This window comes from Mustela lutreola, chromosome 1, assembly GCF_030435805.1.
Source record: "Mustela lutreola isolate mMusLut2 chromosome 1, mMusLut2.pri, whole genome shotgun sequence".
NCBI classification, from domain to species: domain Eukaryota; kingdom Metazoa; phylum Chordata; class Mammalia; order Carnivora; family Mustelidae; genus Mustela; species Mustela lutreola.
The window spans coordinates 5,060,521-5,075,284 of NC_081290.1; the positions used below are offsets into that span (position 1 = coordinate 5,060,521).

The 14,764-nt window shown below is 35.9% G+C and overlaps 1 protein-coding gene across 4 annotated transcripts in view; it reads left to right on the forward strand.

The window, feature by feature from the left end:
- CNOT6L (CCR4-NOT transcription complex subunit 6 like) overlaps nt 1-14,764 on the forward strand; it is a 117,372-nt gene that overhangs the window by 33,497 nt on the left and 69,111 nt on the right. For all 4 annotated transcript variants that reach the window (XM_059157774.1, XM_059157627.1, XM_059157551.1 and 1 more), the window contains exons 2-4: nt 7,745-7,866; nt 10,649-10,835; nt 12,331-12,416. In XM_059157774.1, the coding sequence (XP_059013757.1) occupies nt 7,755-7,866; nt 10,649-10,835; nt 12,331-12,416 (385 nt within the window). In that variant the 5' untranslated portion in view covers nt 7,745-7,754. The remainder of the gene's footprint in view (nt 1-7,744; nt 7,867-10,648; nt 10,836-12,330; nt 12,417-14,764) is intronic.

Genomic DNA, 14,764 nt, shown 5'->3' on the forward strand with positions numbered 1-14,764 from the left:
TTAGCTTCATTACCCTCATCCTTTGTGATAAGGATGTTTTATTTTCCCTTTAGTTGTACTCTCTCAGCATAGTGACAAGAGGGAGTAATGCAACTACCTGATAAGAGTGAAAAGGAATTACAAGAAATGCCACATTCTTTATAGAATTGTTTGAAAGTAAAATATATATTCTATATTTTATTTTTCAAATAGTGCTATGAAAATGGTATAAGCTACATGAGGGCAAAGATGTTGGTTATCTTGTTTACTGTAGAAGTTTTAGTGCTTGGTGTAATACATGGTGGTAGTAGACCTGCAATAAATATTTGTTGAATAAATGTTAAACTGGTCAGAAACATGAAATTCCAAAGATCTGAGATTTTTTTTTTCATAGTCATGTGTGATTTTACTGTCCTAAAACATGGGTTTGTTTTGCTTTGTTTAGAATAGTGTTTAGTGTTTTGTTTAGAGTGGGAGACACTCATGAAAACTTTGGGGTTCTTTTTGAATGTTCGCATGATTATGGTCTGTGGACTTTAGTTGAATTTGTCATTGCAGACAAATGTCATCCAGAGAGGCCCTTGGTATAGAAGTAGAGCGGAGAATGCTAATGACATCATTATCTCAGGGTTTCTTCTAAGCTCTTGCGTGTCATCAATCCTAATTTTTAACAATATGATCCTACTATGTGTAGTGTGATTTGCTAGGTACTGTTTTTTAATATCAGATGGTGAGCCCATTCAGGGAAGGAACAAATTTTGTGTAACAATTATAATGATTAAGAATTGTATACAGATGGGGTGCCTGGGTGGCTCAGTGTGTTAAGCCTCTGCCTTTGGCTCAGGTCATGATCTCAGGGTCCTGGGATCAAGCCCCGCATCGGGCTCTCTGCTCAGCGGGGAGCCTGCTTCCCCCCTCTCTCTTCCTGCCTCTCTGCCTACTTGTGATCTCTGTCTGTCGAATAAATAAATAAAATCTTTAAATAAATTAAAAAAGTTGTATGTAGTTAAAAATAGATACTGATGAGGAACTAGACACTTCAGAAATGTTGCAGCTCCACGGTTATTTTGCTTCATTAAAGAAGGTAAACTTAGATTTATTTTTTCAGAAAGGAAAATAGTCTTTTTTTTTTTTTTTAAAGATTTTTATTTATTTATTTGAGAGAGAGACAGTGAGAGAGAGCATGGGAGGTGAGAAAGTCAGAGGGAGAAGCAGACTCCCATGGAGCTGGGAGCCCAATGTGGAACTCGATCCTGGGACTCCGGGATCCTGACCCGAGCCTAAGACAGTTGCTTAACCAACTGAGCCACCCAGGTACCCAGAAAGGAAATCAGTCTTAATGCTTAAGGCCAGATGGGAAGCATGGATGTTAGGTGGGTTATTCACTAAATAACATAATGTGTTTCATAACCTTTGGGAATAAATGCCAGTATAAGAACAGATTTATCTGAGATATTTAAAATGTATAAATCATTGACATCTTGCTCTAAAATGTAGGTAGAAATATCTAATGTGGGCTTAATTTTATCTTCCTCCAGGGACTCCTGGGTGACTCAGCTGGTTAGATATCTGCTTTCAGCTCAGGTCATGATATGAGGGTCCTGAGATCAAGTTCCGTTCTGGGATTCCTGCTCAGTGGAGTCTGTTTCTACCTCTACCCCTCCTTCCCCCCAATGATATCTCTCTTTCTCCCTTTCTCTCTCAAATCAATAAAATCTTTAAAAATTGAATTTTGTCTTCCTCCAACTTTGGGAACTTTGCCAGCAGTATTTCTGCCAAAGATTGCTTTGCAAACTGCAGTTGAGATGACCACTTAATATTTGTATGGAAATAAATATGTGTCTAATAATTTGTATTTTAGTGTTGAGTATTCATTATGAAGCAGTCTATGATAGTTGTAGTATTCTTTCTTTCTTAGACTGAATTCTGAATGAAATAATAGTAATTGTGGTGAACTATAGACTTGAATAAAATGACCTTAAATTTAGATAGGATGGTGAGAGGGAAGCTCTGGTTTAACAGTAAAAAACATACATTTTTATATGTACTATACTGGCTGTTCTGTTTTTGTAAGTTGCTCAAGATAACCAGTAATAACAGAAGTTCAGTTCTAGCCTTTAATTGTTTGCTCTGATTTGGCTCAGATGAGTTTTTTTGTCTGTTTGTTTGTTTGTTTGTTTTGGAAGGGGAGAAGTTAAATTGTGTTATTTTATTAGCCTCAGATATAAACTCTGAGATTTGGGATTCCTTAGTAATAGTATATTTGGGTGTATTTCATATATGTTTTATAATATGCTATTCACTAAAACAACATGATATATAAGCATTTTGCATTTTATTTATGGTTTTGGAAAATCCAATTTAAATTTTTCTAGGGCAAAGTAGCTCAGGTGCTACATATAATATTGCTTGTAACTGGGGGCACCTGGGTGGCTCAGTTGGTTGGGCTGCCGACTCTTGATTTTGACTCAGATCATAATCCCAGGATTTTGGGATTAAGATAGGGCTTTGTGCTCACAAGGGAATCTTCTGCTTGAGGATTCTCTCTCCTTCTGCCCCTCCCCCTGCTTACTCTTGCATGCTCTTTTTTTTTATTTTCGTAAAGATTTTATTTATTTGGGGCTCCTGGGTGGCTCAGTGGGTTAAAGCCTCTGCCTTCGGCTCAGGTCATGATCTCAGGGTCCTGAGATCCAGCCCCACATCGGGCTCTCCACTCAGCGGGAAGCCTGCTTCGCGCTCTCTGCCTGCCTCTCTGCCTAGTTGTGATCTCTGTCCGTCAAATAAATAAATAAAATCTTAAAAAAAAAAAAAAAGATTTTACTTATTTCACAGACAGAGATCACAAGTAGGCAGAGAGAGGGAGGAAGCCTCTCTCCGCCAAGCAGAGAGCCCAATGTGGGGCTTTATCCCAGAACTCTGGGATCATGACCTGAGACGAAGGTAGAGGCCTTAACCCACTGAGCCACCCAGGTGCCCCGCATGCTTTCTCTTTGTAAAGTAAATAAATCTTAAATATTGCTCATCACTGAAAAAAATTGGAGTACATTTTCCATACAGTTTGTATTTTATGAGTTTACATGACATTTTTCCTGTGTAACAGAAGACTGAGAAATAAACTAATGAGAATCTTCACTGTGTGGTAATGATTAATCAGTCTTAAGTGGTGGAGATTATGACTAGTTTACTTTTAGGGTTCTTCATGTAGGAACTAAGAAGTATGACGTAGTTAGGTTCTTGGTCCAGGACTGATGGTAACTCTCAGAAATTTTGCAGTAGAATCTGGGGGGGTCATGTAAGTGATACCCTAAGGTTCAATGAATGAAAAGTGGATGGCAGGTTTAAAGAAACTTATGTAGTTAGCATTTGTGGAGTTAGGTGGAATATTTTTTATAGTGTTGGAACGGGATTGAGGACTGGGAAGTTAAACAGGCTATGTTGTGAAAGGGGCTTTTATTGTGCTCCGCTACGTGAGCAGGATCCCTAGTATAAATTAGGTTGATGTAACAGTAGGATCTTTTGGGAACTGATATAAGATGTAAAAATTAGAACCCATAGAAAAACCAATTCAAAAACCTACTTGTTTCATCAGTTTGAAAAAGAAGATAAGGAATTAGCTGTTAAGCTTTCCAAAATGAAACATTCCTATTTTATGGATAGAAAAATACCAGTATTTGGATAGAAAAACTCAGTATTTAAGCCTTAGAACGACCTATGAGACTATTTGAAATTCCTACACTATCAGTATCATGTTTAGAGAGTTAAATTACATTTGAATTATTTTATATTTCACCTTATTTTAAAGTAGGTTTTTGTGGTATGTCTCCAATGTGAAAAGCTGATGCTGAGGAACTGAGGAGGGAAAATAAAGCTGAATAGGAGGCTTCAGTATTAACTGAATTAAGTTCATGTATAACTTAATTAAGTTACCCAAATGTGAATTCTCTATGTCTTTGGTAGCATATTTGAAAATCTGATGTTTGAGACCGTAAAGATCACCAGAACTATAGACTCTACTAAATTGCTTGTTAGTTAACCCAAATGTAAGATGTTACAGCCTTTTTTTTTTTTTTTTAAGATTTTATTTATTTATTTGACAGAGAGACATAGTGAGAGAGAGAACACAAGCAGGGGGAATGGGAGAGGGAGAAGCAGGGTTCCCACTGAGCAGGGAGCTTGATGCGGGACTCAATCCCAGGACCCTGGGATCACAACCTGAGCTGAAGGTAGACACCCAAGAACTGAGTCACCCATGTGCCCCTAGATTACAGCTTTTTTTTTTTTTTTTTTAAGGTTTTGTTTATTTGTCAGAGAGAGAGAGTGAGCACAGGCAGACAGAATGGCAGGCAGAGACAGAGGGAGAAGCAGGCTCCCTGCAGAGCAAGGAGCCCGATGTGGGACTCGATCCCAGGACGCTGGGATCATGACCTAAGCCGAAGGCAGCTGCTCAACCAACTGAGCCACCCAGGCGTCCCTAGATTACAGCTTTAATCAGACTCTCCAAATCTATATTCATTTTGCATTAAGTGACTTGTATTTTCATTGGCTTCCTAAAATTTGAAAGAGATTTCTGACCCCTAATATGACAGTATTATTACTTTGGTTTTACATGTAAACACTGGTGAACATTCCATGGATTTGTTTTGCGGGTACAGATTTTGTAAATTTTAGTGGAATTAGGAAGGTGGGAATTTATGGAAAAAAAAAAAAAGCTTTTGGGACGCCTGGGTGGCTCAGTTGGTTAAGCAGCTGCCTTTGGCTCAGGTCATGATCCCAGCGTCCTGGGATCGAGTCCCACATCGGGCTCCTTGCTCTGCAGGGAGCCTGCTTCTCCCTCTGACTCTTCCTTCCACTCTGTCTGCCTGTGCTCGCTCTCGCTTGCTCTCTCTCTGACAAATAAATAAATAAAATCTTTAAAAAAAAAAAAAAAAGCTTTTGTAAAGTAGTTGTTTTCAAAATTAGAATTAGAGGGCCAAGAAGATAGAGCAATTATTGACCTGTCCAGATTATTAAAATATTTAGGGGAGTTGAATATGTGAGTTAATTACCATTTCCTGGGATTGATTTTTAGAAAAGTATTGACTGAAAACTGTGAGGTGGAAAAGGCAAGAAGAATGAAATGTGGCAGATTTTAGGATTATAAAGCATGTACTCTTCCACAAATACATATTAAGTCCCTACTTTGTGGTAGGAACTATATAGCAATAGAAAAAGGATATGCCTTCACACAGAAATAACTCATAGTCCCCTTAAGGAACATATCATGATTAAAAGCCACATTAAGTTGACCCTGATCCCATGCTCTATGGTTTATGAAAATGATCTAAAATTAATGGAACAGGGTTTTTTTTTTTAAGATTTTATTTATTTATTTGACAGAGATCACAAGTAGGCAGAGAGGCAGGCAGAGAGAGGAGGAAGCAGGCTCCCTGCTGAACAGAGAGCCTGATGTGGGGCTTGACCCCAGGACTCTGGGATCATGACCTGAGCCGAAGGCAGAGGCTTTAACCCACTGAGCCACCCAGGTGCTCCTTGTTTGTTTGTTTGTTTGTTTTTTCTTGTTTTTGCATATTTTGCTGTCTTTATTTTTTACGCATCTGCAATGTAGTGAATGGATTTGTAGCATGTCATTGAGTTTGGATCTGTTTGATTTGGCTTTGCTTAATCTTGTGTTTTTGTGGAATCTTGTATTAGCTTGCAGAAGTACTCACAGAGATACAGGTGCCTTGTGCACAGTGGAAATTCTGAAAACCTTGTTATCTAAAAATTTTATTTTAGAAATGGGATGCCTAGGTGGCTTGGTTGGTTAAGCACCTACTTTTGGCTCAGGTTATGATGTCAGGGTCCCGGGACAGAGTACCACATCATGCTTCTTGCCCAGTGGGGAGCTTTTGCTTCTCCCTCTGCCTGCCGCTCCCCCTGCTTGTTCCCTTTCTCTCTCTCTCACAAACTCTTCAAAAAGGGAAAAGTATTTTACATAGGTCAAATGTGGTAGAAGTCAATTTTTTTTTTTTCCCTGTGGAAAATGATCCTATTCTTTGTGCGCTGTGCAAAGATCTGGGATATGTATGGGAAATAAAATATGGGTTAGTATTAACCAAACTGTGGGGTAAAATTAAAGGAGTGGGCTTAGCCTGGGAACTTGGAAGCAAATTACTGTTACAGGTGAAGAAATCTGGAGTACTTTCTCTTTTCACCTTTTGGTAAAGGGAAAGTGACTATTTTACCTTAAATACAAAGAGTAGATATGGTGTAGGAAACTTTGTGTTCATGATCTAGCTGTATTTTTGAAACAACTAGGATACCACTACTTTTTATTTATTCTCTGTTATGTAATGAATTTCAGACCACCTGAAAGTAAATTCCATTGAATCATAAGTTCTAAACTCTACTTGGAAACACTCTCATATTTGGTTTTGGTGTGTGTGTGTGTTAAATATGAACAAAGAACCAACTACAAAAAAAAAAAACAAAACAAGGTGATTTACAGATAGCATGCAGGACTTTAATCAGGCTTGGGGCTTTGTCATTTGCTTTTCTTGCTAGCTCTGAGCTCAATTTTATTTTCTGCCAATAATTAAGCAGTAATTCTTGTGTTGGACCTCTTGAATGGTTACATTTAGGGCCATTTGTCATATGCTTCATACATTGCACACTTGAGGACTTTTATACCTAGTTGTCATCGCTCATGATCATTTGGTGATTATTCTGGCAGTTATGTGAACAAGATTATATAATATTCATTTCAGTTAAGGTGCCCATGTAACTCCATCTTCAAATTTGGACACTTTTTAAAAAAAACTATTTTTAAATAGGCTCCACACTGGGTGTGGAGCCCAACTTGGGGCTGAACTAGGACCCTGAGATCAACACTTGAGCTGAGGTCAAGAGTTGGATGCTTAAATGACTAAGCCATTCAGGTGCACCCTCCACCCAAGTTGGACACTTTGAGAGTGAAAAGGACTTACATTACTTAAGAACATCAGATCAAACCAAGACTGGTTCATACTAAGAAAATATCATTATGTAGGATGCTTTTGACTACAAGTAACAGAAAACACAACCTGAACAACAAGTGAAGTATATTGGCTTGTGTACTGAAAAGGCCCAGTGTTTGGGAGCCCTGTGGTATGATTTGGTGGGGGCTCTTTGTTTCTCTATTTTCTAGACTCTTACTTCTATGGCTAGTTTCCCAATAACCATGTGGACTATATTCTTCTTTCATGACTGGCAGGAGAGAGAAGACTGCTCCTTCCGTAAACATAGAATGAATCTTAAGCCTCGCGATTATTAGATACTTCTGAACTAATCTCTGCGATAAGAGGAATGTCTTGTGTTGATTGTCTTAGATATAAGATATTTGAATATCACTGAGGCGAGAGCATGAATTACTCTGATATTCTTTGACTAGTCAGAGTCCATTCAGAAAACTGGTATAAGGTTAGTCAGTTTAGGAAAGCAAGACAACTAAAGGAAGGAGAAGGGAATGGATGTTTGGAATAGAATGGATGTTTGGGAAGCAACCACAAAGTTCAGTGTTAAATCCAGTGTCATTGTTTGCATTTTGCCTTAGGCATCTGTTATGGAGTTTCTGCAAGAGTCAAACATACTGCAGATGTGTTTTCCTTCTAGTGAGAATTTGTAGTAGAAAATGACTTAGTAACCTGGCAAGGGGAGAGGAAAAGAAAACTTACCATTCCATTTTTCTTTTTTTTTTTTTCTATAAGATGTAGTAATTGATGGTCATCTTTTTTGTTTGTTTAAACAGACTAATAGGGATGCCAAAGGAAAAATATGATCCTCCAGATCCTCGAAGAATTTATACCATCATGTCAGCAGAGGAGGTAGCCAATGGGAAAAAATCTCACTGGGCAGAATTAGAAATCTCGGGTGAGTGGAATCTTGAAGCATTTAATCTAGGATATAATAGCAATAATGAACATCAGTTGAATATTGTCATATTTATTTGTTGTACATTTTAAAATATGTGAACTGAGAAAATACAGGATGCAGAAGTACTAGTGTTTAGTTTACCTGTGACTAAATATCTTTATTTCTGTTCATTCTTTTGAGATAATACCTTGGGCCAGGGGTGGCATCTGTAATTGAGGACAATGGGAATTCAGTTTCTCAGTAAACCAGGTTCTTTGATATACTAGATTTTGTTTTGGCTATTAGTAATTATTTTTGCAAATTGAAATATTTGCAATTCTTCTGTCATCCTAGTTTTGGCAGAGGAGGAAATCTAGAGGCTATTGGTTTATTCTACAAATAACTAATCACTGTGTTACATGACCTTTCATGTTTAGGATTTGTTAAAATAGAATATGATTTCTAAGAACTTACAGCCCCAGTCTACTAGTGAGAAAAAAAAATCAGACAAACCCAAACTAAAGGACATTCTACAAAATACTTAAATACTAATTCTCAAAATTGTCAAAGTCATGAAAAACAAGGAGAGAGTGAGTCTTTGTCACGGACTGGAGGGGACTAAGGTAGGATGATGAAATGGTAAAAGGCTGTCTTGAATTGACTCTTAAAACAAAAAGGTGTAAAAACTGGTGAAATCCAATAAAATCTATAAATTAGTAATGTACCAGTAAAACAAGTAATGTATCAGTGTTAGTTTCCTAGTTTTGACAGATGTACAATGGTAATATAAGAAGCTAACATTAGTGGAAAACAGTATGAGATGTATACAGGAACTCTATTATCTTGGTAACTTTTTTGTAAATCTAAAATTACAAAATTAAAAGTATTGAAAATAGAATATAATTACTGCCTTTCTTTTATGAATTGGTACAATACAGATAATATGTAGAATGTTTTTCCTCCAGTAGGCTTTCATTTGGAAGTATTAACCACATTATAGTGTCAATAGCAAGAATTACCTGTACATTTAGCTAAAAGGTACCTGGTGGATAGGTGATTGGTAATGAGCAGAATGAATATGAGTAAATCCTAATGGATTAACCGAGGGTTTCTCAACTTGGCATTGCTGACATGTAGGGCCAGATAGTTCTTTGTGGTCGGGGCCAATTGTGTGCAGTATAGGTTGTTCAGCTGTTCCTGGTCTTTACCCGCTAGGTGCCAGTAGCGCCACTTGTCTCTTTTTTTAAAGATTTAATGGACATTAATTTCATGGTAGACATGATACTGGAATTTTGACAATGAAAATAGTTATCCAGCAATTTGGGTCCTTAATATGATAGTTTTCCATATATATGTTTAAATATGTTAGTATTAACATCTATAACATTTAAATACATGTGAGTATTAGCATGAGATATTGCCATCTTGTAAAGAATTCCATTAAAATACACATGGGATAAAAGATTGCCATAATGCATATCAGTGGAGATCTTTAGGACTGTAATTCACATAAATTATAATTTTTTAAATTGAAGTATAGCTGACACACAATGATGCATTAGTTTCATTTGTACAGCATAGTGTTCTGTGTTCCTGGCTTCTACCCAACAGATGCTGGTAGCATTCTTCTAGTTTTGACAACCAAGAATGTCTCCAGATTGCCAAAGTCCTTTAAGGAGTAAAATTGCCACTGATTGAGAACCACCTGATTAAATCCTAGGTACAACTGAAATAAGTTTCTTTTGCCAGAGCCTCTCTTCACTTTGAAACCTTTCGGTCCTATAAATACAAAATCCTGGCACTTTAAGCCTGCTTTTATACAGCATAAAGAAACCTGTGAGAGAAAGAACCCCAACAGATGTAAGCTTGAGTTTACTGGTTGGTAGCTAGCATTTACTGTTTGAGATTTTGGGCCCTCTCTACGTTCCATTGCTCTTTTAATCAAAGTCTGTTATTTCAATACTGATATAAAGTTAAATTCTGTTTTATTTTTGTAATGTTTATAAAATGATCTTCTTATAAATTATTAAGATAATACACATTTTAGAGCAGCTGTGGCTGGGTGATTTTCCTAGGTTTATATAGCTAGTAAGTGGTAAAAGTCAGGACTCTGAAATAGGTTTTCTGTTGTTTTCTGATACATGTTGCATCATTGAGCTGTCGGATGTTGACTGATTGCTAAAACTTAAAGTGTGACCATTTCACTTGAGTATGTTGCATTTAATGCAAAATCTTAAACCAGAGTTGTTAATTACACCATCAGAAATCTGGGGAAAGGTAAGTCCTTTAGGGGTAAAATGGTTTTCTAGTGATCAACCTAAGGTTGGTTTTGAATCTATTGCTCTTATCTTTTTTAAGTTTGTAGAATAACCCAGGCCCAAATTATGGATAAGCCTTGCACTACATACTTTTTTAGGGTATGTAAGAAGTACTTTTGTTAGGACTGTGCCTTAAAATAAAATTCAAGACGATTCTATCATAAAAGCTTAAGTCAGGCCCGTGTTTTTCTTGAGAGCTTCTCATCACCCTGACTCCAAGGGCCTCGTTATGCTGCATCTCATTTAATGCATGGAAGGTTCATGAGGAAATAATGGTTGTCAGGCAGAAATGGAATGAAATTAAAGAAGGGCTAGGTGTGTTTGGAAGCAATCAAATGGCATTAATACAAAATTAAACGTCAAAGATAAATAGTATCTGTATACATTGTAGTCTCTTTTTTTTTTCTCTTCACTTTTTACTTCTTAAAGTTTAGTCTTTGTCTTAGGCGTTGAACTTAATGCTTCAGTATTTTGCCTTTTAGGTAGAGTGCGGAGCTTAAGTACATCACTTTGGTCATTGACACACTTGACAGCACTGCACCTAAATGACAATTACCTTAGTCGCATTCCACCTGATATTGCCAAGCTTCATAATCTGGTTTACCTGGATCTGTCATCCAATAAACTCAGAAGTTTACCAGCAGAACTAGGAAACATGGTGTCTCTCAGGTAAGAAAATAGTATAGATAGGACTTACTATATAAAATTCTGCATTTACCAAATAAGAAAATTATGAGATAGTACTCCTCTTACAGGAGGATTTCCATATGTGTTTAAAAATAAGTGATATAAACTGTCTAAACATAGTGCTTGAGTTGGCTTCCACTGAATATTTCCTTTAACTTAAAGGTTTCTAGCTAGAATGTGCTTATATTTCTTTTGACACACTTGAGGTGGGGTGGGGTTGGGGTTAAAATACTAAGTCTCACTTGAGGCTCAGGAGTGTGATAAGGTAATTGTAAATAATTGGGAAAATATTCTGTTCTTGTAGTAACTTTTAGGAACATATCTTTGTTCTGTAAGGCAAAGTATACTTATATATCACAACTCTTTTTTTGTTTTTAAAGATTTTTATTTATTTATTTGACAGAGAGATCACAGTAGACAGAGAGGCAGGCAGAGAGAGAGAGAGAGAGAAGCAGGCTCCCCGCTGAGCAGGGAGCCTGATGCAGGACTCGACCCCAGAACCCTGAGATCATGACCTGAGCCGAAGACAGCGGCTTAATCCACTGAGCCTCTCTCTCAAAGAGATTCTTTGAGAATCTCTTCATAGGAAAAAATTGTAGGTCCCTTAAGACCTTGTATAAATGTTCTCAGTATCAACAGGGATTGCTTGTCTATGTTTATATGCTGAGAAGTAATTTTTTAAAAATTTAAAAATAATTTAAAATTAAACATATATATTGTTTTAGAATCTTGTTCCTCACCATCTCCTTATTATATGTTTTTGTTGGTTTTCTTTTCTTTCTTTTTTTTTTAAGTACTTTTTAGCTGTCTAATGAGGGGCTATTTATTTCGTCTGTAGTCTGGCCAAAATTTCAAAATCATAAATGTGGATCTTATCTGTATTCTAGTATCTGTATTATGTTTTATTTTCAGTGTTTATGTTCTGTGTCAGATCTTAGTGTAATTGCAGTTATTAGTTATAAAAATTGACAAAGGTGATTGGCTTTTTTTTCCTATGAATTAGACTGGATTCAAGGATATGGGTTATCTTTGGGTACTGAGAATACCTGTCACTCTGATTTGTATCTCTTGTCCATTTGGGTGAGAGAAAAGGGGATGGATTTAGCCCAAGAATGATATACAGTTCTTACAACTTTTTAATAATCTGTGTTAGAGAATGTGTAAATTATAGAAACACTGTTAACAGTTGTGTCAGCTAACACATTTTGTGGTACTTTAATATTAAACGACACTTTTGGATTAAAAGTATAAAAAATGCCTTGAATGTAAATATCACTCATAGTATATTAAGGAAGGTTAAGAAAATAATTATATATTAATAGATATATCTTTATATATTAATAAATGTATTATACATTATACAGTTATATATTATATAAATATATTTTTATATAAATTTTATATATTAATATATTAATAAATTATATATTAATAAAGTTTGACATATTTAAGCAGTTTTTATTTATTTTTAAAACAGGGAATTGCTTTTAAATAACAATCTGTTACGGGTTTTGCCTTATGAACTTGGTCGGCTCTTCCAGCTACAAACTCTAGGTTTGAAAGGTGAGTGATTTTTTAAGAGATGACAAGATCTCAGTATTGAAGTGTTTGTGAGCCTTTTAAAGCTAATTTTGGTTACAGTATGGGTCAGGTTTAGCACAATTTTGAGAATGTAAATCTGCTTTCTTTTGAAATAAAGTGGGTTTTCATTATCAAATTGAGTTTCAGAATTTCAGCATGCTGCCATCATTTTAATAAACTTGTATAGGGAGGTTTATTTTTTGTATGTCATGTTTAATTTTCTAAGAAATATGATATTAGAGGAGATATTTTAAATTTAACATTCTAGTTCACCCCACTGCCCTTTTAAAGGAATGACTCAATAGAGTAAACCCTAACCAGAATGATCCATGTCAAGTTTTGATAGAATAGATAAAATTGTATTGACATATTGGATAGGAGAGAGAAAATGATAATGGTAAAATGAACTATACCTAATAAGTTTGATTATTCTTAATAAAATGTATCAGTCCACAATATATGCTCCTTGATAATCTCATCTTAATCAGCTTGGAATGAAAGTCCTTCTTAATTCATATAAATACTGAAACTTGTCTTAGTTTCCTCTTATAGCATAGGAAGAAGAGTTTATTTTGAATTCAGAGGACTAAATACAGATGTACTGTGTTGGTTAAACATTTTGTTCTGTGCTCATGAGGAATGAAAATTAACCAAAGCCCTACAAAGTAAACACTTGTACTATTTTTCTTCTTCAAAGACAGTTTGAGTCTCTGTGAACACGTTCTGTTTGCTTTGCTTATGTCGTATAATGGACTATTTATTAAGAAAGAAGCTTCAATATGAGTAGAAAGAATCCTGACATTTTTGGTTGAAATGACAGAAATGGTATTAGACTTCTTTGTACAGTTAACCTTTTGTAAATTACATAATTATATGAATGGTCTGTCTTGTGTTCTTAGTTTCTCTCTTAAGTTTCTCCAGGTAGGACTTCATTGATATTTTCTGTTACATATGAAGTGAACCAGAGGATACGTACGTCTAAAATATTTTCTTGTGGTTGAACCCAAAGCAACTGTTGGGTCATTTCACCTTAATCTATATATGCTAAACCTTATTCTTAAAAATAGTTGAAATAACCATCCAGCTAGAGTTGGAGTAGGAACAGGTTGATTCTTTTCTATTAAACAATATTACGGAATTGCTGTCATTTTTTATAATCTTAGATTCATGAAGTATGAAATTTACACTATAATACTGATTGTAATAGTTTTTTTGTTTCTAAGAACAACATATTGTTTTTTTTTTTTTTTAAGATTTTATTTATTTATTTGACAGACAGAGATCACAAGTAGGCAGAGAGGCAGGCAGAGAGAGAGGAAGGGAAGCAGGCTCCCTGCTGAGCAGAGAGCCCGATGCGGGGCTTGATCCCAGGACCCTGGGATCATGACCTGAGCCGAAGGCAGAGGCTCAACCCACTGAGCCACTCAGGCGCACCAACATATTGTTTCTTTTAACACCAATTAGAACAGCTGTTTTCCTCTTGCTATTATAGATGGAGAGCACATCAGTGACAAATGAATAATTTACTGTTGAACTCCGTGATTTACCCTTTGTACCATGTGATGTTCTGAAAAAGCAAATATTACATATCCTACTGTTTCATAACTCTATTCTGTGTTATCTCACATAAAGATAGATTCCCATAAAATTTATACTAAGCATCAACTGAATGAATCATTCTGAATATCTATTATTTCCTCAGGCCTTCATTCTATTTTACTAGTTAAAAATCTTTATCTTCCAAGCTACTGTTTTTGTTGGTCTTTGATCCTGGTGTCGTTTTTGTCTACTGAGTCATATTTGTTAAAATCTCTTCTTAGGCTGCTAGTCTTTGAGATTAGGTACCAGCTTTGCCTTGTGAACTGTAACTTACCTTTGTGCATGCCTGTAAGTAAATTCTTCATTAAACTATAGTTTGTTGTATGGTAAATGCCTATATGGTATTTTTTTCATCTTCTTTGAGAGTCAGTTTTTTTGGTAGTGCTATTTTTCATTTTGGTGATCTGGTATAGAAAAGCGGAGGACCTTTTAGAATGAAGGAAATGCAGCTATTTCTGCCATTTTTCAAAAAATTGAGATGGTAAAAACAGGATTGGTTTTATGAAGCAATGGAACAAGTAAAATGTCCCGGATGAATGGTAACTTTATATTCTTAGGAAGGTAAAAATTGAAATAATTTCCTAATCTGTTTTAGTAGCCACATAGTGGTACTTTGTGTCTAGAAAAGGGGAGGGAGTAGGGTGAAGCATTTAAAATGACACTGTGATTTATTTAAAAGAAGCCATGCACAACCTCTGAGATGCCCTTTTGTCTTGAAACTGAAAGAAAGA